This window comes from Idiotropiscis lumnitzeri, chromosome 1, assembly GCF_059441095.1.
Source record: "Idiotropiscis lumnitzeri isolate Australia: NSW breed Sydney's pygmy pipehorse chromosome 1, RoL_Ilum_1.0, whole genome shotgun sequence".
NCBI classification, from domain to species: domain Eukaryota; kingdom Metazoa; phylum Chordata; class Actinopteri; order Syngnathiformes; family Syngnathidae; genus Idiotropiscis; species Idiotropiscis lumnitzeri.
Window position 1 is genome coordinate 13,273,089 of NC_142391.1, and position 26,696 is coordinate 13,299,784.

Sequence of the window (26,696 nt, forward strand, 5' to 3'; positions counted from 1 at the left end):
ACGTTCGCTGAAAACACTCAATTTCGCCCCCAAAATGATTGCCCCCTCCCTCTCACCCCTCTCTCACCCAACCAATTCCTGCCTGACAGTGCTTTTCCGGCAGGCGTGAGAGTGCCCCTGCCAAACAGTCCCCCCTAGCTTTTATTTTGGAAGGTATCCCACCATTTCCTGCCTGACAGCACTTTTCAGTCCAGATCCCCTTAACGACACTCCCCTGTCTCCTTTACGGCAAACGGAATATGGCGGAGGCTGAAAAAACAATTGACGAGCTGGCGCTCATTAAGGTATGTCTTTCATCAACCTTACACAACTGTCACCGTGCACGGGCATTTTGGGAGAAAGTGACGGGCTTAAATGTGTAGGTTACCTCGCTCAATTTACATGTATGATGCGCTGAAATGACGATCTGTTTGGATCTGTAGCGAACAGCTTAGCTTATGCACTCACTCGCTAATGTTTCTGCAGTGCCTCACATATTGCTCAAGAGGTGGCCGATGTTTAATTTTTACTGTATTCACATTAATAACAATACGTAGTCACATTTTATTGTGTTGGAGGGTTCTACCTTAAACAATGATTTAGTCACTTTCATAACTCCGCGACTTGGTCTGAAAGTGAATCATTGCAGTTTCATCCTTTATTAACAGTTGTTTATAGGGTAATAAATGCCAAATAGACTCGTTATATTGCAGTTTCCCAACCTCACACATATTTTACATTAGAAAAATCAAACAAAACTGTACACATGTTGCACGGTAATAGTTCTGCACCATGCATCACTGAAAAGAGCTGAGCAAAGACACATCTGCATGAAATAACTAGCTTAGTTTAGTCATCGTTTATGTGAAATTGGATCATTTCCAGTGCGATGCAGTGCTTACCTCTCACCTAAACAGAATGTCAGTTTTTGTTTTTTTTGCCGTTTCTGAGTGTTGGTATGTCACAATCACCCGTATTATTGCAAAGATTGGTATCAGAGAAAACTGTCTGAAGTAAATATCACGTCGCCCTTCATACACACACTACACCGCAATTATTTTCTATGAAAGGCTCCAAAATATAATTTTGCCACACAGGTTGAAGATTGGTCTAAGGAAACAACATTCAAATTTATCTTCTGTAATGAATTCAGAGATGAGGCCACCGGGGGAGAGGCCCTTCGGCCTCTTCAGGGAAATACTGTCCACAGTAGATTTCCTGTTGTTGTCATATTTGCAGGTTATATTGTGTTCAAATGAAATCCTGATACATTAAATTTATCTTTGAGTATTTAATATAACAAATAGGAAATACAAAAACTGTGGTTGAGTAAAAACAGCAGCAGGTCGTACCTCTCTGTCTCCCGGCGGATCAGGAAGTCAAGCACCCCCCCCCCCCTTATGAGTTAATGGGTTATAAATCAGTGCCAGTCCCTCCTTTCCAGGATGAGTTGCCTATTCTAAAAGCTATGTGTTGTTAGGTGATTGCATTATTATTCAGTTATCTGCAAAGCTAATGTGTGTGTATGTCGTAGGGTGCAGTGAAAGCTGCAGCATAAAAATATATCCATACTTGCACTGTAATCAATGTCAAATTGTGTTGCTTTGCAGGAATGGCAGGCATCCGCCGATCTGAAGCCGGTCCTGTATGCCTATCTGAGGAAGCGGGTGCCTCAGATCTTCTGTCATAAGGAGGAGTCCAACCCTAAGGAGGAAGAGGAACAAGTACAGAGATTTCTCCTGCGCCCGCTGGAGTACTTTTTGTTTGGTGAAGATCCCGATGAAGGTGTAAAGAAGCTCAAGCAGGGCAGTTCGTCTTCCCAGCTCTGTGGACGTGTCTTCAAAGAGGGAGAAACAGTCTACTCTTGCAGGTTCAAAAATTATCCTTCAATGTGTGTTACAAATAGACTATACACGGAGGTGATCAACTGGACTGGGATCGGCTGATCGTTTGCATTTTATGCAAAATTAGTAATTGATTGTAATGTCATAATTGGCCTAATCGATTAATCATCATTAATCATTAACCACATCCGCGAAATGAGACATTCCAGCAAACACCTGGGAAGTTCTATGTTGACATAGTGTATATACGTGATATACTGCAGTCATGCCGAACATGAACATTGTTTTTTTTTTTCAATCACTTGTTTTAGATGTTGACGATTATCTCATCATCATTTGCTCAACTCTATTAGCCACCTGTGTCTAGTAAAAAGTGAGGGAAAGTTGCATAAAATGTTAATTGTACTGTTGAGAAAAGCTTTTATCAGTGATGATATGCTTTTCAACGCCTTGCAGGGATTGCGCAATAGATCCTACATGTGTGCTGTGCATGGACTGCTTTCAGGAAAGCGTGCACAAAAGTCATCGTTACAAGGTGGGTGCAAATGTTAAAAGCAATTGACTTCTTCAGTATTGAAATGATCTATATTCTAAATGTCTTAATGGGGACACATTTCCCCTTTATAAATAGAAGTTGAATACATTTGCATCATTACTTATGTACGAAGGGTTACATTGCGTTAGACAGAAAACCTTTTGTGTTTTAATATTTAAATATGATTCTTGTAATAATAAAAGATTCATGTTGTCATGACCCTCTGTGATTTGGAACGCTCACAGCTGTGTTTGCAAATTCTCTCTAAAATAAAAAATTCATTAATTCATCACAAAAAAATACACCCGAGTTGGTTAATTTCTCGATTACTCTGTAACATAAATATGAACTATTTTTCCTCAGATGCACGCATCATTTGGTGGAGGGTTCTGTGACTGTGGCGACGTGGAAGCCTGGAAGATTGGACCATGTTGCTCCAAACATGACCCGGAGGCAGCCACTGCCATGGTAACGGTCTGTTACATAACAGAGTAGAAAGAGGCACTGGGGGAGGGACATACCTCGGACTTGTCCCTTTCTGTGTCATTAAATCCCAAAATGCTCATTTTTTTCGTCTTATGCGTGGCTTTGGCTCTATAAAATTCACTAACTCTGGCTTGATATATAAGATGGATCAACATTTCTAACATGGGTATCAACAACTTTTGGAATATTTTCTTCATCTGTGCAGGGGTGTGTTTGGTAACATTGAACATGTGCATTTCCCCTCACTTTTTTTTTTTTTGGGGGGGGGTGTTCCAACCTGCAGTTTGTCAGGCTCGTCTTTATCAAATTGCCTTTGTCAAGATCTTGTAACCCAGACTACATTGCCCCTGTTTCCGTAAATAACAGGTGCTTCCATGCACAGGAGGCATGGCTAGCATCAATTTAGCTCATTGTCTTCCGAAATGAAACCTTTGCTTGTCAAGCCAAGATGCTCGACCTCCTCAGTGTTGCATGGGAAACCCATTTGTTTTTGCGTTGTGTTTACATTATGATGGATTCCAGTGTTTGTTCTCACACAGTGATGTGACGTAACAAGGGGTACAGGCGAGTTGGATGTTTGTTGGACTTGTGTGCTCAGTGTTAGTCATTTTTATGAAATATTTAGCTTCCGTGAGGAATCTTTGCTCTTGTGAGACTTGCCAGCAATGTCACATGGACAGATTATTTATTTCCCATTACAAAAAATATTTACCCTAGTCCAAGGCATAAACTTGCTGCTAAGTGAGACAGGATACAGTAGATGTTGATGCAAGCAATTAATCATGTAAACTAACACACAAAGTCCTTCCCCGATCTATAACGTAGGTTGTTCAACTCAACTCAAGGTTATGAATGGTGTATAGCAAAATAGTTTGACAACGGCATAGGAGCACATTGTCACAATGCACAAGTGGGGGCACTGATTTATTGTCATATGTAGTGTTTTTTATTTGATTGTTTTATTTTTGACCAATGGGCCTAGAGGTTTTTTCCTGCATTTATTTAATGTAATTATGACTTGCAGTATGGAGATCCAAAAAGGCCCGAATCGAAAATAAATAAAAGTAAAAAACAAAAACCAGTATTTTTTTTTAACTTTTACATTTATTTTGTATTAGATACTTTTGTAATTTTTATTTCTATATAATTTTTAACTTGTTTCAGGAAATGTTCTTAAAATGAGGGGGCGGTCCTGAGTGTGTCTTGTGTTGAACTATTCGCCTATTGGGTAAAGTGACTGTGCTTGCTGCACTGACATATCGATCAACCAATAAGCTAAAAGTTAAACCCTAGACACACTTTGGACCGCCCCCTTATTTGAATAACATTTTCTCCTGCACTGCAGGACCAAAGATGTCAAAATATGAAATAAAATATAAAAAAATAATTAAAAAATGGAAATAAGAACAAAAAATACAGGATATAAAATAAAACAAAAAATAAATACAAAAATAACAAATAAAAGCAAAATAAACGTGGAAATATATACAAATGTAAATGTCTAAATTCAGTTCAATATCAATTAATTTAATTTAATTTTTTTGTTTGCGTTTATTTTCACATTAATTTCTTTTTGATTTTGGCAGTTTTTATGATCCGTATTAGAGTACATAAAAATTCTCGTTACGCCGTCGCCAGAAGAACTGAGCATATCCCAAACATAGGACCTAAATTTATAGACTTTTTAGAGCAATATCTAGGTCTTTATTTTCTTTAAATTGTGTTTTCCAGGATGAGTGTACTTTGGAGCCAGAACTGTGCCAGCGGATTGAAATGCTCTTCAGGGTTTTGCTGAACTACTTTACAGACTTCCTGGACTGGGCAGAGGACCGTCAGCTCTTAGCTGTACTCAAACCCGAGTATGATCCATATCATCTCTCATGCATGTACTGCATATGAAGTGAATACAAATCGGCAGCCTCAACAGAGCATGTCTCCATCTTAACTGAGTATGTCATCATATGTGCAGGGAAAAAGACAACACCTACTTCTGTGTCCTGTACAACGATGAGCACCATTCATACGACCATGTGATCTACACCCTGCAGCGGTCTATTCATTGTGATCAGGCCGAAGCGCAGAATCACACCGCACTTATTGATAAGGAGGTACAGTGGATATAAAAATTCTATACAACCCTGTCCAAATGCAAATAGTTTTTTCAAAATGTTTTCCACTGTTCATGTGACCCCTTACCTATACAACTGAATTAAAGAAAAAAATAAATATTTTAGAGAAGGGAAGCGTAAATAAACAACTGAGATAATTTTTTTGCGCAAGTGTTCATATCCTCTCAAAACGTGGGGTCCGGCTGTGTTGACCAATAATTAATCACATTCAAATGCATGTTAAATGAGAGTCAGCACCCAACTTACACTGTTTAAAGTGCCTCTGATTAACCCAAAGTAAATTTCAGATGTTCTTAGTAGACTTTTCCTGACATGTTTTGGGTTTCCTAGCAGAAATCCGAAAGTTTTGTGCTTACAATGACTGGTATTTGGAATTGTACATTATTCCCTCCGATTCCCTGATGAAAGCTCCAGGTGTGCACTAACTGCCATTTTACATGAGTTTGAATGTGATTGATTAATTCTGAACACAGCCACATCCCCAGTTATCAGAGGGTCTATTCACTCGTACAATCACTTCATATCAGTTATTCATTTTTATCGCTAACTTTTGAAAATGTGTTAGAGTGGTACAGATTATTGGTCGCATTAGTGGTGGAAAAATGTTTTGAAATAATTTTTTTGATTCATGATTTTTTTTTTTTTATAACAAAATCATGACAGTTCAACAGGCATTTGTGTTTTGTGTTTTCTCTCCACTATGTGACATTTTCATCAGTATCCCTGCAATATCACTGTCTCATAATTTCTTTTAATGCAAGCCTGATTTTAATATACCGCACAGGGTCGGCGGGCAGTAAAGAGAGGAAGTCTGGAGTCATGCCAGCAAGCTAAAGACCTCATCAAGGTAAAAACTGGTCATGTGGACAAAATCGAATGTCATTCAGCAGAGTACAGACCTGTCACCAAGGCTAAATAATCCTTAAAATTACATTTCATATGGGGGTACCATACTTTTTTCTGTAGATTTCATTGATGCATTATTAAGCGGCTGCCAACTGCCCACGCAAATGAATCTTTTTCATAGCATCTATATGAAGGAACAACAATTCAAGCATAACCTCGTTCCGCTTTTAACCACTACAATGAACTTGACTGGCAATTGCGCATGTAGTTTTTGGGTCAAAAAATTAACGACAAAATTTACCCACTACTGTGAAGTTTAGTCAAAATGAGTGCTAATTAGTAAATTTGCAATTTTACAGTGTGCATCAATATTTTTCTGTTTGTGCTGCAGTACAACTTGGAGCACATTTCCCTGCAGCCGCTGCGTGTGGAGGTCCTGCACTCAGCCGTCGTGGCTCACCAAACATTTGCTCTGCGTCTCGGCTCCTGGTTCCAGAAGATCATCAGTTATTCAGGTTCCGCTGCGCATGCACTTTGCCTTCGTTGTCAGACAGCACAGGTGCTTCATTGTGTGTCATATGACGATTGCATTGCGTGTTGTGTGCAGTGGGCTTCAGGCAAGCCTTCTGCAGGGTGGCGCTGGAGCCTAACATAGACCAGACCAGCATCTGCTGCATCAGCAGGCTCATGTTGCTCGATGACAAACTGTACAAAGGCAGGTAGCACAAACATTTATCGGTCATGCAACACCACCTCCTTATTTGGTGACTTAGAGGGACGTTTTTATGATCTTAACATTGGCAACTATGTAATAATAATAATTGCATGTCAAACTGACATCAATACTAAAACTCACCCGACGAAAAGACTCTGTAGTGATTTAAGTCTTTTTTTTCATGATAAGATGTACGACAAATTGGCACGCCACCTTTTGGAGCTCGGCCTGTTATTTTTTCCCGTTTTCAGCGTCTACTTCACAGCAGGGAGGCAAGCGAGGTAATATTGCTCAAATTGTCAGTTCTGTTGTCTAAAACAGCGACCGATCGCCACCAAAATGCAAATGCACATTATTACTCTTGTCCACTTCAACCTGTGAAAGTAGAAAAGCGTCCTGCACAATAGTTTGAATTTATTGACATCAAACGTGAGCCCATGTGATCACCTCCACAAAATCAAACATTCTGTGCCGATCGATTCTCCACTTACACAGGCTGTAGCGGAGAAGAGCAAGAATGCGCAGACAAACCCTGACTGGTTATATTTCGGACATTTAGCTCCGTCAACTCTCAAGAGACAGATGCGGCTGACAGCGGCCAGTAGGCGGGTGCCAATTGATCACCGTTTTTAGACGTCATAAGCAATGAAAGTACAATGATTTCCAATAGAGAGTATGGAATCGGTCCCTTCAGCTACTCTGCAGTACCATGGGGTGAGCGAAGGGGGCCGCAGCCATATTCCTATAGTAGCCCCCCCCCCCAGTCGTCACTTTATTTCCTAATTTCTCTAAAATGACTATAAAAAAGATAATGATAACTAACTTCATTTCCCTGATCAAAAAATATTGCTCGTTAGTGAAATGGTCCATCCTGGCTGGACTGGTACTTTAATACACTTGCTATATGTGAACCTTTATTATTTCTTAAAGGTGCACGCAAGATTGTCCATGAGCTGATTTTCTGTAGCATACTAATGGAGACAGAATTCAAGAGGCTTTTTGCAGTTGAGTTCACAAAGGTAAGACAGTGTTTCAAACCAAATCTAGGAATGTTTTTACAGTTTTCTTACAATTATGTGCCCTTTTCAGCTTTATAAAGACCTCCAGAAGAACTACATCGAGGATGATCATGAAAGGAGCATTTCTATTACTGCATTGTCTGTTCAGATGTTCACTGTGCCCACCCTGGTGAGTGCACTTAGTAGTATTAACATCATTGAATCATCCAAACGAGGTTTAGAAAGGATTTTATGAGTTAAAAAAAAAAACGTCCTTAAAAATGCATCTGTTTCTATGTTGTATTTCTGTTCCTCTTCCAGGCACGGTACCTGATTGAAGAAACAAACGTCATTACAAGGATCGTTAATACAGTCATGGCGCTGTTATTGGAGCATTTGGATGTTAACAATCGCTTCTTCTTCCTGGGTTACAACTCTGACAAGTTCACCCGCATCCAGGTCATTTTCCATGACCTCAGGTAGTTTGACCAGGTACCAGTTTTAGCAACCTGTTTTTCGTTTTTTGTGCTTATCTGAGTTGTAAACTCTCTCTTAGGTATATTCTGATCAGTAAACCGTCAACGTGGAATTCGAAGCTGCGGAAGCAATTCCTAGAGGGCTTCAATGCCTTTCTTGGCCTTCTCAAATGCATGCAGGTAGGTGAACACGTCTACCTGCTGTATACCTGACAATATTAGCGTCAATCTTTGTTCTGAATGTTGACCCTTGTTTGTTAGGGCATGGAAGAGGTTGAGCGTCAATTTGGTCAACACATTGCTGTGGAGCCCGAGTGGGAAGCCGGCTTTACGCTGCAGATCCAGCTACGCCACATTCTCGCGATGTTTCAGGACTGGTGCTCCTCAGATGTGAGTTGCTGTCAACTGTGTCCTACCATCTTCCAATATTTTGCTAAGCATCTTTGCTTTTTTCTTGCCACCCTCCTTCCACAGGACACAATCCTGCTAGAAGCCTTCAGAGAATGCCACAAAGTCTTGCTGCAATGCAACAATCAAGCCTTCCGCAGGGCGGCTGCTGACTACTACATGTGCAAACAGATCATTCATGTTCGGCCCTACAAAGTGTCTCAGGAGCCTGTGAGCATACATGTGCCTCTCTCCAGGCTGTTTGCAGGTGGACTCTTAACTATTTTAGTCTGATTCTTTTAGTGTGTATTTTCCCTTAACTTATTCATCTCTGTTCCCTAGGCTTGTATGTCCTTATCTGCAAGAACGGGTTAAGTGATCAGCTATTTGACAAAGTAAGTTGTATTCTTCCAATAGTGTGCATGGTGATTAAATGTCTTAATGGAATGAGTACAAATTGAGGGAACTATACAGTTAGAGGAGTTCAGAACATTCAGAGATTGATTTTCCCATCCCATCTGAAAATATTTTCAACGTAAGGATTTGATTGACTGCGACAGCCTCTCTCTCAAGGACAGCTGGAATTGTCTCTAGCACCTGACCATTGTGAGAATAAGAACCTCGGTCCATAGAATGAATGAATGAGTAAATGATTGATTGTTAAAGTTCAAGGAAATTATGTTGCATGCCCATTTGTCAGGTCCACTGTTGTGTGTTGTTGTTACAGTTTTTGTTTTCCCCCTTTATGGCAGGAAAGCTATGACTTTCGCAGCCTGGCTGAGCATCCTCTGCGCTGTGTGGTGTTGGCTGCACAGGTATCAGCTGAAATGTGGCGCAGGAATGGCCTGTCTTTGGTCAGCCAGGTGTGATGCACGTTTTGTTTTCTGAATATTGGATTTGATTTTATTTTTGACATTTTGGTAATTCTTGGCATTGCCTGTTTTTCCTCCCATGCGTAGGTCTACTACTATCAAGATGTGAAATGTAGAGACGAAATGTATGATAAAGACATCCTTATGCTTCAGGTTGGTTCTTTCGTGTTATTGACATACCTGGAATTCTCATTTTCTTTTTTATAAATATAATGTTTCGAACAGCGTCGGCAGTAACCTTTTTCTGTTGTAATGAAATTGCAATGAATATCACTCCATGCTGTAATGCAACAATGTTACCAGATCATCATGTCCACTTCCAACGACCTATAAAACATTTTAGTCACCAGTCTGCATGTTGTCTTTTGCATCTCTGTGATGTGCATTTCTGTTAAAGGTCCCACTTTGTTGAGGTCTGACTGGTGGAATTGGCCATTTTTTAAGTTACTGTTCAGGCAGTCATTGCTGTGGACTGAGTGTGTGTTCACAGTCGGAGTTGCATGGCTTCAGTTTTTTTAATTAAAAACGGTAAAAAAACAGTAGGGAATGTTTTGGTATAATCTGTAGTCATTGACAATAGACATTGCCATCAGTGTCCAGGAAAATGTAAAACTCTTTTTTTCCTTTTGTCATTTTGCTGAAAATAACCCCCAAAAAGTTGTGTAACATAATTGTGATACAGAGGAAGTAGTATTTTTAAAGAACTAGTCCTATTTGATATAATGCATTTTTGGAAATAACTTCCCAAACACTGTTTGCAGATAGCTGCTTCCAGAATGGATGCCAACCATTTTCTCATGCTGCTCTTACTAAGATTTGAGCTCTTTAATTTCTTCAATGGAAGTTGTTGCAGCCGAGACCATGTAAGTAATGCTTAAAAATCATCATCGGTAGAACTCGCAACTGTATTTATCAATGTGTGGCTACATTTCGCAGAATGAATTGTTGCAGTGGAATCGACTGACAGAAGAGATGCTGTTTCTCATTATCGTCATCGTTGGTATTGCAACTTTATGGCTCATGTTAGTTTAGTTAGTGCTAAATGATGTGGCTGACCAATCTAATTGCAGGTGAGCGTTACGTCCCCGGTGTCACTAACGTGACCAAAGAGGATGTGACAATGAGGGAGGTCATCCACCTGCTGTGCATTGAACCCATGGCACACAGTAGCCTTGTCAAAGGCCTGCCGGAGAATGTATGCTACATTATCGTGATTCATGCCATGAAGGCAGTATACAACAATTAAGCATTTCATTCTTTGCAGGAGAGCCATGAAACAGGTCTCGAGTCTGTAATCAACCAAGTTGCCACGTTCAAGTATGTAATTGACTTCTAATCAACAAATATTTGTTTTCAGTGCGTTTCCAGCAGGTTTTAAGCTTTTTTTTTTTCCTTTTGAATTATAGGAAACCAGGAGTGTCAGGACATGGATTATATGAGGTGAAAAAGGAATATTTGGTTCAGTTCAACCCATTCTTCTACCATTATTCAAGATCACAGCACAGCAAGGTACCACATCGCATTAACACTTGTTTGACCACGACTTTGCGTTTGATGGCATTAATTCATTTCTTTTCATTTTTATGATCTTTTGTAGGCTGAAGAGTCACAAAAGAAGAGACGTGTTCACGAAGGCACCGATAAAGGTGACCGCTGTCCATGTCTCACCTGTGCCACCCTCTCTAGTCAGTCAACTGTTTATAAACCAATTACTTGGCCTGAATGATGTTTTTCTGTCTGTTTGTTCTCAGCTCTGCGTCCTCCGGTGCCGCCTCCCCTGTGTCCGGCCTTCTCCCCTATAGTACGTCTCCTTTGCTGTGACATCCTCGTCCACGTCCTCAGACGCGTGCTGCAGAGGGCGGCTGAGGAAAAGTCCACTCACTGGACGGAAATAATGATCCAGAGGGTAAGAAAACTGCAATGCACTTCATCACGCTTCTTACTTTCATAAAGGAGGTGGCACTCATCAAACAGACATTTCCTCACACATGACCCCCAACATTCAACGGCAAGCCAAAATATCACAAAATACACATTTGCACACAATCCAAGTTTTTATTACCCACACATGGGCGTTAGCTTAAATCTCAGTTACAAACATTTAAGACTCGGCAGATGTCTAGAAAACCACTTTCGGGTATATCCCACAGGCCTTGCACCTTATTGGCCAGGCTTTGCTTGAAGAAAAAAGCCAGCTTGAAGACAGCACTTCAGAGGATGTGACCTTCGATTTCAGCGTGAAGGCTCGCAGTAAGTCAGCTTCTTGACAAACCTGCGAAATGGAAAAGGGTCCTCTCCTTTCCGCAACATGTGAGTCTGATGTTTCTTCTCTTCCAGGAGTCGAGGTCGAGCACAGCAAGTCTCTCTTCCTCTTGCTATCGAAAATTAAGGTTGTTCCTTCCCTTGAAGCCCAAAAAGACATGATCACGTGGCTATTACAGGTAGCTTGCTCCTTCAACTAGTATGCCTTAGAAATCATAAATTCTATGCATTTTTGTAGTGGCCATTATTGTTTTTGTGTGGGTGTCCTTTATTAGATGTTTGAGATTATCAAGTGCCTCAGGGAGAAGTCCAGTCCAACTACTTCGATGAGTGTGGAGACGAGCAAGCCTGAGGAGGTAATTGCGTACTACAACATAATTATGGCTTAGCACTTTATCTTTTGGCCTTTAAGTGCGCAGTATCAATGTCTCTTTTTAATTTGGTACCACAGAGTGCTCAGGACAAAGAAAAAGCTGAGCGCAAAAGAAAGGCTGAAGCAGCCAAACTTCACCGCCAGAAAATTATGGCTCAGATGTCAGCCATGCAGAAAAATTTCATTGAGTCCAACAAGATGCTTTATGACAACATGCCAGAGAGCGGCATGCAGGAAGAGCCGGTTCCATCTACACAGAGGTGAGGGGAGCTGTTTCAAAAACACTCTTCAAATGACAATTACATCCATTCAATTTGTGATCTCTGTATTTCAGCAGTCCAATGGAGCAGAAGGAGCTGTGTGTTGCCGTTGGACCCCATCGAGGGTCCACCCCTGCCGAGCGGGAGATGCTGACCTGCATTCTCTGTCAGGAGGAGCAGGAAGTGGCGTCTCAGGCTCCAGCCATGGTACTGACTGCATGTGTGCAGAGATCCACTGTGTTGACCCAGTGCAGAGGAAAGATTTCCACCAGCGGTGCAGACGGTCAGACTCTATTCACTTACACATACTATGACAGCTATGTATTTATTCATAGTTTTGCGTAAAGAGCCTATTATGAGCCTTGACTTATAAATATCATCAAAGGCAACGCTAACAGTACCACAAACCTTGTTGTACTCCAATTTTCATATCGGCATCCAAAGGCATCAGTAACTACAAATTAACTACATTTGGATTGCAAAGATTCACCAGGATGCAATGTTTTTTTTTTTTCCATCATGGAATTGAAGTAGAATAGGGTCTGTATCAGAAAGCTGCCGTCTGTCTTAATTTGACACTGATAATGCCTAACACTGATTTAAAAAGAACAAGAACTTATTTACACAGAACACATTATAATATATTTACTCCTTAAATAAATGGAAATATTCACACTAAGAATTAATACATTACCATACTCATATTCTACCACTAAACAGGATTGTTTATTAGTATATTGATAATATATATCTGTCTTCACCACGACGTTAAGACAAATATTGATTTATTAGTTCAACTCCGTGTAAGAAAAGGCATACATTCTAAAATCCCTTTTGTTTTTTTTATTTTATTTTCTTAAGAAACAGCATCTGTTTACCCATCGTTCATGCCTCCTGAACTGGCTGTAGGCACCCACACAGGCAGCTGCGGACACGTCATGCACGCCACATGTTGGCAGAAGTAAGTCAGCCATTAATCAGTATTCTCCCATTCTTTGTAAATAATCATTTTTAAAAAAGTCAGTTAACTGAGCTCTAATGTTCCCCATTGCTCATTAAGTAAATCTAGTCAATGCCTATCCCTAGTAAAGAGCACACCGTCATATGCGTTTTTGTTTTTTTGATACCCGTGTTCTATTGTTATCCTGTTTTTTTTATTTATTTTTTTTTAATTTTTGATAGATATTTTGAAGCAGTCCAGAACACAACCAGAAACCGACTCCACGCTGAACTGATCATCGACCTTGAGAATGGGGAGTACCTGTGTCCTTTGTGCAAGTCACTATGCAACACCGTTGTCCCCCTCATCCCCTTGGAGCCACTCATATTCAACTAGTGAGTCCAACCCACCCCCTTTGTTAGTGAGGGCTACACATGTGCAACTTTATTTATTATCTCCATATATTTGTATGTATTTTGTTTGTGTTAACAGTGAAAATGCAGAGATAATTGGTCAACATTTGACCCTGACTCGCTGGATCCATATTCTTGAGGCCAGGATTAAAGGACTCAAGTCCATCATGCAGGAAAATGGTAAAAGGAGATTATGGACAAAATGATTGGGGGACCAACTTAAAATTCCTCATGCTTTCCTGCAGATTGTGAAATGGAAAGCACTGATGACGGCGATGCATTGTTATGTGGGGATGGTCAGCCGGATTTCAGGGCCATATTGAGTTATGGCGTACAAGAGCCGTGAGGAATCCTCTTTGTCTTTCTCCACATTCCTTTGAAACTTTGATCCTGAAACGAACGATGTTTGTAACGGCTTGTTTTTAGGAGGAAGTTCTCTGACAGTGTAACGGAGATGCTGGCTGTGTGCGCAACCACGGTCCATAGAGTCGGACTTCGGACGGTACCAAATGAGCTGTGCCCACGTGTGCCCCTTATGGCCTGGAACACATGTGCCTTCACTATTCAGGCAATTGGTGTGACTTTTTACTTTTTTTCTTTAAAACATTCGATACATTCACCATCAAAGCTATTCTCAATGTGAATGCTACCTCCACAGAGAACATATTGCTGGAAGAGGACAAGCCACTCTTTGGGTCCTTACAAAACAGACAGGTTGGTCTCCAACACAAGCATATCTGTGTGATAATATTTAGAGCTTACCCTTGCATTCATTTTGAAATGTTTCTCTTTTGCAGCTGGCAGGCCTGAAGGCGATTGTTCAGTTTTCGGCAACACAGAGAATTAAAAGCTCCCAGGCTGTCATCCAAAGACACTTTATTGATATGTTATCAGGTACAACATCTTAATACAACCCATCTGCACTTTTCCCTTGTTTTATGTGACGACTTTTACATCATGAAATGATCTCAAATCCCAGTTCTGCTTCCGGTCACGAGCCGAAAGAACACACCTTCTATTCTGGAAGTCGACTTCTTCCATCTTCTGGTAGGTGGTCATCTCTGTGAGCAATTTAGTTGATAGTGTGTCTGTTTTCAGTTGATAACAACTGCCATGAGTATATTAGACATTATCATTAATGCACTTTTCACATGAGAATCACAAAGTTTTACAGTTGGAAGCATGTGAGGTAAAAAATGTTGTAAAATTTTTTTTTAAATACAGCCAGTGTTGCTTTTCATGCAAAACTATGAATTTGAGCTGGCATTTACTCATGAATTTACCATATACATAATGGGGGCCTTTAATAATTGCTGAAAGTATCAAGAGTTTATTGAGTGGATATATTTATAATTTGTGCTAATGCTTGTGTTCGGGTAGAGCAAGACGTGCTGATGTTGAACTAATGTTAGCTGTTATTTTATTCCTAAGAGAAAATGGATTTATCTTTTTGGGGAGAGGTGCTTATTTGTTCAAGTGGACAACACACCTCATATTGTGTCTGTAGAGGAGTCAATTTCAGAAAATTGAATAGTTGAAAAAAAAAAAGCAAAATAGGTGCCAATTGTATTTTTTTTTTACTCTATAAGGTTGAAGAGTTTGCAGTGGTTCAGTTGAACTGTGGCATCTTCGTAATCACAATAAGTGAGTATTCATGTGTATGTATTTCTAATAGCTGTTTTTGTACCTCTGTGTTTCCAGGTGGGTTTAGTGTTGTCTCTGCCCTCGCTGTATCAGGAGGAGGCTGTAGACTTGCAGCCTTCTGCTGTCAGCTCAGCCTACAATCACCTGCACATCCTGCATCTGGTCACAATGGCTCACGTCCTGCAGGTCTTGCTTCTCACAACAGGTAAACACAATGGAAACATAACCACACAACCTGCTATCTTAGTCCTGCTCATGATACTTTTTGGATCACTGGAAACAGAATGGCCAAAATATCCAGTGGGAAAATGACAAATAGATGAATATTGATATTTGTACTATTAAGCAATTTGCTATATACTAAACACATTAATATTGACTTATTTAATACATGCATTTCGAGAGATGCTCTAAGCCAGGAATGCTTGAAGTTTGCTTGTGGTGGTCAGAAGGAAAAATATTCATAGTTTATCAAGAAAAACTGCATCCAAACAAATTCTTTATGATTACACTTTGCACGGATGGCGTGTCGATGGTCATGCAATTCACAATTCTGGCAGCCAGAGATGCCTTCCTCACCATTGCACAAGACACTGGCTGGCTCGTCAGTTCTCCTGGATTTCAAGTAAATCTCAGGGAGTTTGTGTGAATGCTCAGATGTATAGAAAATTAGAGGGAACATAGCCCTCAGGTCTAATCTACTTTCCGCGTGGCAACAACAGAGTCATCCCTCTCTGTACTGTCATCAAAATGGGTTTAATGCTGTTATTTTATGGTAACATTTATTGTTCAAAATTATTCTTTCTTGTGCAGACCTCCCTATAGTGGTCGGTGATGAGGAAACGGAGGAGGCGAAAGCAGCAGCTGAGCTACACGCTGCTGTGTCACAACACACTGGAAGGTACATGTGACCAATTATTGGATCAAACCATTTTTTAAGCAAAAAGGAGATTTACTATAATTTTGTTGTTGAAATATTCTTAACCAAATACTGTATGTTGTTTACAATTTTCCAGCTTGTTAAAAAGAACACACAATAATAAAATAAAGGTCTCTAAAACTCCTAAAAATGGGCTTCATGTGCCCATGATGTGGATTGCATTTTGGATAGTGTTGGACTGATTATTTTCTTTCCAGGCTCTTTCCTGATGTGTGCGGCAGCTTTGTGGCTGAAAGAGTGAAGACGGGAATCATGTCTTTTCTGCGCTGTACGACTCTCTTTTTCAGCTGTCTTACCGGTGTACGTCCTCCGGAGGAACTTTTTTGTGCTTCTGGTAGGTGGAGCCGTATTACAGCTGCAACAATACTGTGAACTATTCATAGGGTTTGGGACCCATGCCCCCCAAAAGAGCTATAATGGATACCTAGCCCTATTTTTCTCATGATTTCTTGAATTAACATTTTGTAGTATGTAAGACTTAATTGTGTTGCTCGTAACTTTGAGATTATATGTCTGGACCTTTGTAAACTGAGGACCCCCTGTATTTAACTTTATATTGCAGTATATTGAAGAATCCATGCTGACATTTTGTTTCTGTTTAAGTATCTTGTCAAGAGCAAATGGAGGCTGTCTGCAGCTACTTGGCACTGCCCTCCAATGTCTTCCAGCTTTTCCAGGAGCACAGAGGCACTGTGGCACCACTGCTGCATAGGTGGATGTTTAATATTAGAAATAATGTTTTGACTTTCAAGATAAATGACTAAAAACTTTTTTTCTTTTTTTGGGGGGTGGTTTAAGGTGGTGCAGCAATCCCACAATAACCAAAGGTCTGGCGGACAAAACTCAGACAGTCAGGTAGTTTATTCTCTCTTTAATTTTGAGTCACACAAGAATCCACCTATTCAGTCAGCATGTTCTTGTTCAACAGATATCCGAGGAGAAGGAATCAACTGATCGACCTTCCAGAGGACTACAGCGCTCTGCTCAATCAAGCCAGCCATTTTCAGTATGTGCAACATGCGTCCTTCATTCCAAGGACAAGTTTCTGCTTTGGGATCTCATTTCTTGTACTTGCCTCTCAGGTGTCCCAAGTCAGCAGATGACGAGAGGAAGCATCCAACCCTGTGCCTGTTCTGTGGTGCCATGCTGTGCTCTCAGAGCTCCTGCTGCATCAGTCAGCTGGATGGAGAAGATGTGGGCGCCTGCACTGCACATGCCGCCACCTGTGGTGCCGGAGTGGGCATGTTCCTCAGGTGTGTCACAAGACACAAATATTTATTGTTCCTTCAACAGACCCACAGTTTTGTAATGTAATATTATTTGTACATGCTGGTAGGATAAGAGAGTGTGAAATTGTACTGATGGCTAGTAAGACCAGAGGAAGCACATATCCCGCTCCTTATTTGGATGACTACGGCGAGACCGATCCTAATCTCGGGTAAGAAGCTCTATTTGGTTCTTGTGTTTCCTGTTATAATAATAATAAGGGCAATAATACATTTTGTTTACTCTTGCTCAACAAATTAATATAACAACCACTGGATAACCCTTTTTCACAATTACAATACTTTTATAAATACATTTATTAATTTTGTTTTCTCTCTGCCATTTTTCTCTGAGTATCTAGAAAATATCTGTTTGAATTATGTTATTCATGAATTAAGGCACGAACTGTCATGACATTTAAGTTTACTGTTTATTTATTTTGGCCAGGTACTACTGTATTATTATATTTCTTTGGCCTAAAAGCATAAGTGTCTAAGTCATTTTTAAACGTTTTCGGAAAAACAAGCAACAAGAAATTCAACAAATTGCCACCAGTTGCTTTTGTGGTTTGCCATGACCGAGACAACTGACAATGTACACAAAGATGATAGCCAGAAAAATAGCAAGCTCTTTAGTTTCTTTTTACTGATCTTGTGTACTAGTTAGTTATGTTATTAGGCTGACGATTTTGCCTTTAAATGAGACTCTTTCCAATCATCAGAATATTGTTGACAAGGCTTCTTATTTTCAATTTGACTTCTTCCAAATTCTACACCTTTTGCAGTGAGCATAAAAAGTTTGGTCTCGATGGTAGATACCCTCCTCATTGTGCCTGCGATATGATTACTATATTTGCTAAGAAATGTAGAGAACTGTCTCATCAAAGATCCTGAATCTGCACCCTTATCTGAATCCACTCTAAAATGTAATGACAAGCTTTTAAAAGTAAATATACAATACAATACAACTTTATTTGGATGATGCATTTCACAACAGCTGCAGTGACAAAGCGGTGATTTAAAATACAAATTATACTAACTCCGACAGTCGACACCATAAAACAGCAGAACATTCTCGAGTTGCGTCGAAAGCCAAAGAATAAAAATGTGCCTTCAAGTGAGTTTTAAAAATGTCATATGTTAATCAACGGTTGTTGATTGTGTTCCCAAGGAGGGGCAATCCACTGCACCTTTGTCCGGAGCGTTACAGGAAGTTGAAGCAGATGTGGCAGCAGCACTGCATACTGGAGGAGATTGCTCGCAGCCTGGAGCTGGTCAACGTCATGTTCACTTTTGACTGGCAAATGTTGTGATGTTGGTCAGAGCAAACTGAGGCTGTCGGTGCTGCTCTCTGCCGCTCCCCCCCCCCCAACTCCACCGATGGATGTGCGTATGTATACGCATGCAAATTGACGCTTCCTCAGGAGTCCCACCCTCCTTCTGAAGCTCAGAGAGAGATTAGAGAGCGCAAGAGAGAAAATTCCAGACTGTAAAGAAAAGGACACAAAGAAAAAAAGGGGAAGTTGTATTTAGTTGATGAACAAAGCGCATTAGCTTTGTTTTAATTTGTCATCTATGAGAATGCAAATAACCTTCTGTTGTTAGAGACAAATAAATGAAGAAATACAGTACATTAGAGCTACATACCATCACCTTCATATTGTGATGTCACTTAAACATTTTTAATTTTTCATATCTCACAAGCATAGCATCAGACAAGCAACTAGCTGATTTTCTTCTTTTTTTTTCTTCCAAATTTTACCCCCCCTGGGGTTTCTTTTTCACACATCATGTAACATGCAGTGCATCCAGAAAGTATTCACAGCGCGTCACTTTTTTCCACCGTGTTACCACTTCATCCCGAAATGGAATAAATTAATTTTTCCTCAACATGAAAAGGTAATTTTTTTTTTTTTACATTTAATAAAATTTAAAATTGCAACTAAACTAAGGTGCCTCAACAAAGTATTGAGGGAAGGCTGATTTCTTTTTTTGTTATATTTTAATACATTTGGGGAAAACACGTTTTCATGTCATTATGGGGTGTTGTGTGTAGACCTTTGAGGGGAAAAAAAGAATTTATTCTGTTTAAGTGTGGATATAACAACATAATATGGAAAAAGTGAATTGTTGTGAATACATTACGGATGCCCTGTGTACACAATACTGACTTCCTCTGATTAACAAAGCCACTTTTCATCGCTGCTTCAAGTAAATAAAAGTATGTCACGGTTCATTGGAACACCTTTTCATCGTATTTTACCCTTTGAAAAAAGGTGAATTGAGTATGTTTGTGCTGTTTGATAGCACAATATGGTAATAAAATCACCAGTCTATCTAATAAACAAGTCTCCTACTTCAATATGTCCTTTACCTAAACAAATGAGATAGCTTGTGGAATTACGTGGTTGTTTATTAATCATGTTTGAACTCCAAGTTGCTCAAGGGGGGTTGTTGTGATTTGTCAATCTGCATTACAGTTGATGCGAAGTCTGCACGTCCTTGTTTAAATGCCAGGTTAAAGAAAGAAATTTAATAACATTGTTCAAAGGTATAGAGAAGGAGACAATTTTTTTTTTAATGCGTCATCACATAGAGGAATTATAAAACAACAGTGATCTTACATAATTGGACGTCTTTACAAAACTGATGAAGAGAAAACGGGACTTGGAGGTTGCAAAGGGGCAGACGAAGCTGCAGATTTCTGGTAGGCACTGCCCATTAGTACATTAGCTTCATATTTCTGTGCTTTGGGGTAGAATGGCAAGCTAAAAATCTTAAAACAAGAAAATCTATAGGTCTCCCAAACTCATGTGGGAAAATGTTATGTCAGATGAAAGCAAGCTTAAACTTTTTGATTGTTCCAAAAGACGTGGTGCAAACACAACACGGATTCATTATTATTACCTTCTCCTACCAACCATGGTGACACAGCATTGCATCTGAGGATGTTTTCCTTCAGCTGCCATTATCAACGTACGTACTCAACATAGAGAAGAATTTGATCAATACTTGCCTGTGTTGTCACAAAACCTTCAGGCTTCTGCCAGAAAGCGAACGCCCGTTGGAACATCATAACTTTATTTAGGGTTAATCACAGGCACCGATTTTAACAAGAGTTCCGATATGATTGGGTAATGTTGAACACATCCATATGTTTGTCCCAGTTGTTTATTGTGACTTCCCTTCTCAAAAATATTTTTTCCCGTTTGAGTTATAAAATTTGTGGGTCACAGTATGGTGGAAAGTATTTGAGCCTCATTTAATATTATATGATACACATATACATAAATACGTACATAAAATATGACAAAAAAAAGGCATTTGAACAGGGGTGTGTAGACTTTTTATCGTACCTGTATATGAACAAGACTCATTGGACGCACCTATTAATGAATGAGTATTTGGACTCGACCCATTAGTTGGCGCTTTAATTTTATTTTAAAGACAACTTGTACAACCGTATGCTTCTAATTGTGGGTGAACATTTTGGGGGAAGCCCTTTTCTGTCCCAGCATGAGGTTCTGTAAAGGCAAGTCCATATAAGTTTGGTGCGGAACAACGTTGACAGAACACATCAACACCATCAAAAACTATTAGGTTGAGCAAAACCCTCGCTGGAGTTCAAGAGCTGTGACTTTTCCTGGTAGGATGAACAGATGAAGTAGTCTCACTGACGCTCCAAAAAGTGAGAGTAGAAACTTGGCAAATTTGACAATTTCCATTTGGTGTCCACTGTCCCATAACTTTCATCCTTACGCGTGTTTACAGCCATACAACCTACCCCAAAAAGATCAGTTGAAAACATTTAGTTGGATGGTGAGTGGATGTAAACTTGATACCAAAACAAACTCTTGAAGTTCAAAAAGGCGTCACACAGTTTCTTTGGGCAGTACACAATAATTCTCCAAAATCTTACATAAAAGTTTTAATCACTAAAACGTTAGAACAGACTCCGACAAGTGTTCCTTTAGGTGGCGTATGGAGAGTGCAGTCTAAGGCAAGGCAAGGCCACAGCCACACTGTACGTAACCCCTCAAGTGTCAGGCAGGATTTTTTTTTTTTTTACCCTGCATTAAAAAGGCTTTTAATTGACATGATAGGTCACAGGTAAGCGGTTTATAAATAGATGGATGATCTATAAACTGTCCATTCTGATCCGTCAAATAATTATAAAAGGTGTGATGCTAAATATGAGCATGGCATCTTTATTTTCCACAGCCCGGACTATTTAACAGTTCCTGGTTAGTTGGCTACAGGTATTTTCTGTGGAGGCACGTTGTCCGGCCCGTAGTGAGCTTTGGAAGTGGAAGGTACATTTATGTTAGGGTCCCCATTGTTGGCGGTGTCCACATGGTTGTTTTTGCTGAGGGTCTTGATGATGTTCAGGTTGATTCGAGCTGTTTCTATGAAGCTGTTCTCCAGCAGCCAGCCGTCAGACTCGCAGTCTGGGTCTCCAAGTCTCAGCATGTTCTCCAAGGATGTCTGGAGGTAACGCACGCCCGTCAACACCGACAGCTAAAGCAACACACAAGAGGCTCATTAATTGATTGCTTTCCAAACAGGTACATATGTTGGTGATGTAAAATATTTATTGGAGTAAATGAATAGTTCATATTTGTGTGTTGTATTTAATTTATAACAAATTTAATTGATATAGGCAAATATGTCAGTCTTCATTTCTTGTTCTTGGACCATCGTTAACTTGCAATCCATCACATCTGTAGTTTAGTCTTGAGCTAGTACCACCACAAAGGTTTACCCATTGACCAGAACTCACACTTAGAAATATCCCTGTGTATTATACTTAAATTTACAGAACCCAGACAATGGTTAGAATGAGTGTGGATTTTATGGATTTCATTATAGAAACTCTCTGACAAGTTAACATGTATGAACAAGAACACAGTAGAGTAGACAAATGTGTCTTTGTTAATTTATTTAAAACAATGAAATGATCTTCCGCTGTATGGCAGTAGGTTTAAGAGTTTCTAGCATCGTGTTCAATCCACCCACTGGATTGTATTTTTCCATATGTGACGTCACAAATAATTTGTGTGTGTAAATTGAGACAGCAGTTAGTTTTTTAAATATGATTGTATTTTTTTATACGATATGTTCGTTTGTTACTGTGCCGTACGATGTTTCTGATGCCTTGGCTAAAAAAAAAAGGGTTGAGAAAGACTAATTCAGAAGATTTACCTCAAAGAGCCACGTGATCAACACCGTGAGACCGATGGAGTGGACGATGCCGCTGTAGTAGTCCAAAAGAGCCTGGTGACACCCTTTGGTCCAAAGGTTGAGCTGCTCCGTGTGGTGATCGTAGTTAAAATGGGCTGAGTTGTTGTTGATCTGCTGCTGGATGCACGGTCGCGGGGAGTTGACGTTGCAACAGCTGAACGGGACGCCATCCATTAGGAACTTGCCTTCCACGTTACTTCGTAGGCGACTACGCACGTGAAACACAAGGGGGGGTTAGTGGGTCCGATTTGGCCTTTATAAAAAATAAAATAAAAAAATAAAAAGTTTTTCGGGGGAGCTTCAACCTCCTTTGTTTGTCAAGACATATAATAGGTACCGGTGTTCTTGTGCTCCCTTGAATAACTGAACTTGAACTACTCCAAGTTCTAAAGTAAATTGCTTTTGGAGGTCCTCCTACTGGTCAATAAATTCATATGCTATTCATCAGGTGCGTAGCTCGATCATTTTTAGTGTGGTGGCCAGAGAGACGCAACACCTCATTGAGACGTGACCTGGGGGGCACGTGTGTGTCATTCTTGATCAGAACATTCACACTCAGGGTATCATGACATAAAAAATCATACATATCCAGAACAATGCCCATAACGCTCATAATCAAGCTTGAAGAAGTCTAAGTAAAAGCACAGTTTTGCTTGGCTTAATTTACTAGATCATCCCACTTTCCTTGCTGTGGCTTTGTTTTTGTTTACTCTCCCCTAGTATATTTCTGTCATCGAATTGATTCACAAGCTACAGCCAATCAGAGTGATCAATTTGTCACAGACGACTGACGCCGGTTTGCATTCTGCGATCAATGTCTTATTCATTCAAATCATAGCTAAAAAAAGCACAATGATTTAAAAAAATGAATTATTCACAATTCAATTTTTAGAAAAACCTTTTTTTATTAGGTTTGTTCCTGCTCATGTTATGTGTGTGCATATTTATGAAACCATGAGTGTGGGTGGTACAATAAAAAATGACTTCTCAGCCATGTTTTTTTGCATGCTTTGGGGCAAAAATAGTGATTTTGATCGATATTGACTCTAAGAATGGGATAAAGCGACAGTGTGTAGAGTGTGTTAAATTTTTCAAAGTTCATTTTAAAAACATTAATTTCAATAATGTGCAATACAATATGTTTCAGCTCATCAATATACATTTTTTGTATAATCTTAGGTCTCTTGATAACAAGTTACATTACATTACGGAACTCTGACCTGTGTTGCCGCATTCTTCATGCGCATGCCTTCGAAATGTACGCACTTCGAATGAAGGTTGTTGCTTTCTTTTAATTCACCATAAAATGGCCCTAAATTCTGCACACTGTCCCTTTAAGATTTTGTTCAGTCCTGCATTCAGATCAAATATATATTTGTACTTTAAACGGCACATGTCAGAGTATCAATGGTCTAAGAATACTCCATCTACGTAAATTTTGCGAAAAAATCAAAGATATCAGAATTTTCCCCTAGGTGTGGATGTGGCCAGAGAGTGCCCACCCCTGGCAGCCATGTAGCTCCGCCCCAGCTGTGCAGGCTCTTACAATCATAATGGATTTGAATGGATTGGTGCTAGGTAGCATGATTGGTGCCTTGTGTGAGACCACTCTCTTCAACCCGCCCACCCCGGCCCCTCTGCCTGTACCCTTCTCCGTATAGACTCTCTCGCAGCTACATGTTGCATTTGTCCATACCATAAACCACCATTGGTGCTTTTTAATGTGTGCTTGATACTTACTCAACCACCTCTCTGTGAGACATGTCCAAGTAGCGGTTGCTGATCCACTGGATTCTAAACCAGTCTGTGTAAGCCTTGTTACCGCAGCACTGAAATTCTATCTGTAGCATGTCCACGGCACGTTTCAGGAAGCATCTTCCCGGCGTGTCTGTGTCCTTGTAGTACTTCATGGCCTTACTCAGGCCTTCTCTCAGGGACTCATCCAGCTCCCAGTGCATGGTGTAGCACATGAGGGCCCCCACTAGCACGCAGAAGGTAAAGAAGAAGGTGCAAACAATGTAGGGCAGCATGATTAGCTTCCAGCGGAGGAACTTGGCTGTGTCTACGCAGTCGTAGCAGATCTTCCCGCCCAGGAAGTTAATGGCACATGCAATGAGGCCGACAGATATGAGCATGTTAGGAACATACTGAATGTCCGTGTCGGCCATCAGCTCCCACCGCTTATTGAGCTCCACCTTCAGGAAGAGGCCCAGGCTGAACAGGATCACGCCCGTCACCACGGAGATCCAATTTAGGATCCAAAGCACCTGAGCTAGTTTGTCCCTTTTGGTCTTGGTAAAGGTCACTTTCAAAACGGCCATTGTTTATATCTCCAGTTTTCCCTGTGGATGGATTAAGGTAGTAAATCAGGAATAGGAGCTGACGATACGGTGAGAAGATGTAAAGAGTTTTCCTGGAGTCCTTTCATAAGCAGCTTATCCTGTTTTTGTTGACGCTGTTTTTTTCATCTATTATACAGTCTTTTTACATGATATGACTACAAACATTAGCAATATCAAATAAGTCTTTATACTTCTGGGATGAAAACACACCTTAGAATGTCAATAAGACAAGGTTGTTCTAGAAAAACCATTGAATGATAAGCTGCTGGTTGTCATGCCCACTTACCTTAAATCTGCTTAGCGATTAATAGAAAGGCTCAAGTAATTTTTCCATCTCATCTTTTTCTTCTTCTTGTCTTCCAGGCTTGCTAAAATAAAACAAGGTGGATAGTAGTAGTAGACAGACAGGTTGTATAAAGGAAGCCACAAGCACTAGTAGCCAACCAATGACCCTCCTTCTAATCCCCTTTAATCATTATTCAGCCCTGCTCTTGACAGGGATTTGCAACCACCTTCTGCTACCTGTGCAAATTTAACTGTCCTACCTCTGGGGAAGGTAATGACTGGTATGTGTGTGTGAAAATTATATATAAATATATGTTTTTCATAGTTCAAATAATTAAAGTCCATTTGTACAGTACTGTATAATGTCTAATATTCCTCCGATATTGTGGCTTCCAAAGTTAAAGATGCTATGCCCCCAGTTAACTGTGCCACACACTTGAATAAATAAAAGCCTCTCATTTAAAATAAAACACATTTGTCCTGACCTTCTCTGTAATATATGCTGCTACAATACACTATGTTCAGGTAGTTGTCTTTACCACACCGCAACAGCACGACATTATATTAGTAAAGCTGATGTGTGCAAAGGTATATCACTTTACTAAGTAAAGTGTATTTAAATTACTTTGAAAAAAAAGCATGTGTTTTTTTTTTTTTTTTGCTTATTTGTAAAGATCTCCCACTTCTGCAATTAAGTAAATACTTACTGGGGAAATTATAAGCAGTATAAAAAAGTAAGAAAAAAACAACAAAACACATCACATCCCGCCTCGTTCCATCCCATGCACATAAATGCAGACACACTGGCCACATTAAAAATCAGCCAATGAAATGTTAAGAGTGCGATTGGATTAGCATGTGACACAGTAGCTTGTGTAAGTAAGATGAGCACAATGAGCATTATTTTCAACGCAACAACACGCAGCTGAACCGCACCACTTGCTTAAGAGAAATCACCATCTTAATTCATTCACCAATAATGAACATAAATTGATATTGTACCTCTGTATCAGCCAAGACAGAACTTTCTGTTACAGCTCTTGAATTTAATTTTACAATCTATGTGTCCATTATATTGAGCAAGTGTTTTCTTTAACATGTTGGTGATGCATGTTTTTTTTTAATCTTTTTCTCTTGTCTTTAGTTAATTTTCCCTGATCTTGTCACTTTGGGTGATTACAATTTCTGCTTTGGGCAAACAGCACCCTCACTAATCTTGTGTTCTGCCGAGTAGTGTTTTCTCTCAGGAGAAACACATTCCACAAAATACAGAGTCACCCTTGCAGTTTGCTTCAACACGTTGCAGTTTCAGTTTGCAATTGCCATTTTGTGAGATGGGTTATTTTTTGTACCCCAGCAGAAAGCTATTGAAGATCCTGGTTTATACCAGATAATCAAGTTTGCTCTCACGTTTCAAAAACATGCATATCAGGTTATTTGAAAACTCTAAAAAATGTTTTTGGT

General features: G+C 39.9%; 2 protein-coding genes across 4 annotated transcripts; one reads left to right on the forward strand and one right to left on the reverse strand.

Annotated features, from left to right (window-relative positions):
• The first annotated feature begins 161 nt into the window (after positions 1-161).
• ubr1 (ubiquitin protein ligase E3 component n-recognin 1) lies at positions 162-19,706 on the forward strand. Of its 2 annotated transcripts, none has more exons than XM_088318311.1 (47): positions 162-284; positions 1,590-1,849; positions 2,280-2,358; positions 2,722-2,826; positions 4,576-4,703; positions 4,814-4,952; positions 5,758-5,820; positions 6,211-6,334; positions 6,427-6,534; positions 7,465-7,553; positions 7,624-7,722; positions 7,854-8,011; positions 8,089-8,188; positions 8,270-8,398; positions 8,483-8,663; positions 8,738-8,790; positions 9,148-9,258; positions 9,355-9,420; positions 10,029-10,130; positions 10,204-10,267; positions 10,338-10,462; positions 10,532-10,584; positions 10,674-10,776; positions 10,865-10,913; positions 11,019-11,173; positions 11,418-11,517; positions 11,605-11,708; positions 11,805-11,885; positions 11,981-12,162; positions 12,237-12,445; positions 13,024-13,123; positions 13,345-13,497; positions 13,595-13,695; positions 13,761-13,857; positions 13,942-14,090; positions 14,174-14,229; positions 14,313-14,409; positions 14,495-14,562; positions 15,217-15,364; positions 15,973-16,060; positions 16,297-16,433; positions 16,703-16,811; positions 16,898-16,954; positions 17,028-17,105; positions 17,182-17,352; positions 17,436-17,537; positions 18,536-19,706. In XM_088318311.1, the coding sequence occupies exons 1-47, from the start codon at positions 240-242 to the stop codon at positions 18,675-18,677; spliced, it is 5,217 nt and encodes a 1,738-aa protein (XP_088174437.1). In that variant the 5' UTR covers positions 162-239; the 3' UTR covers positions 18,678-19,706. The 2 variants fall into 2 exon arrangements, with proteins under 2 accessions (XP_088174437.1, XP_088174431.1); XM_088318305.1 differs by having other exon boundaries at positions 12,240-12,445.
• A 722-nt stretch (positions 19,707-20,428) lies between these two features.
• Positions 20,429-26,008, reverse strand: prph2la (peripherin 2-like a). 2 transcript variants are annotated; one of them, XM_088318325.1, is made up of 5 exons: positions 25,940-26,008; positions 25,234-25,315; positions 24,346-24,947; positions 22,567-22,813; positions 20,429-21,882 (listed from the first exon to the last, which is right to left on the reverse strand). In XM_088318325.1, exons 3-5 carry the CDS (start codon positions 24,924-24,926, stop codon positions 21,610-21,612), a joined length of 1,101 nt encoding a protein of 366 aa, XP_088174451.1. In that variant the 5' UTR covers positions 24,927-24,947; positions 25,234-25,315; positions 25,940-26,008; the 3' UTR covers positions 20,429-21,609. The 2 variants fall into 2 exon arrangements, with proteins under 2 accessions (XP_088174451.1, XP_088174459.1); XM_088318333.1 differs by lacking the exon at positions 25,940-26,008 and having other exon boundaries at positions 20,429-21,849; positions 25,234-25,409.
• Positions 26,009-26,696: the final 688 nt, after the last annotated feature.

Bases quoted from the DNA above. Each gene is read 5' to 3' on its own strand.
- ubr1 (XM_088318311.1), top strand. From the start codon at position 240: ATGGCGGAGGCTGAAAAAACAATTGACGAGCTGGCGCTCATTAAG. The intron at 4,704-4,813 runs GTATGATCCATA...TCATATGTGCAG, and splicing joins TTAGCTGTACTCAAACCCGA to GGAAAAAGACAACACCTACT. The intron at 14,230-14,312 runs GTTGGTCTCCAA...TCTCTTTTGCAG, and splicing joins GGTCCTTACAAAACAGACAG to CTGGCAGGCCTGAAGGCGAT.
- prph2la (XM_088318325.1), bottom strand. From the start codon at position 24,926: ATGGCCGTTTTGAAAGTGACCTTTACCAAGACCAAAAGGGACAAACTA. The intron at 22,814-24,345 runs GTAAGTATCAAG...TCACGTGCGTAG, and splicing joins TCTCACAGAGAGGTGGTTGA to TCGCCTACGAAGTAACGTGG. The intron at 21,883-22,566 runs GTAAATCTTCTG...GTGTTGCTTTAG, and splicing joins TGATCACGTGGCTCTTTGAG to CTGTCGGTGTTGACGGGCGT.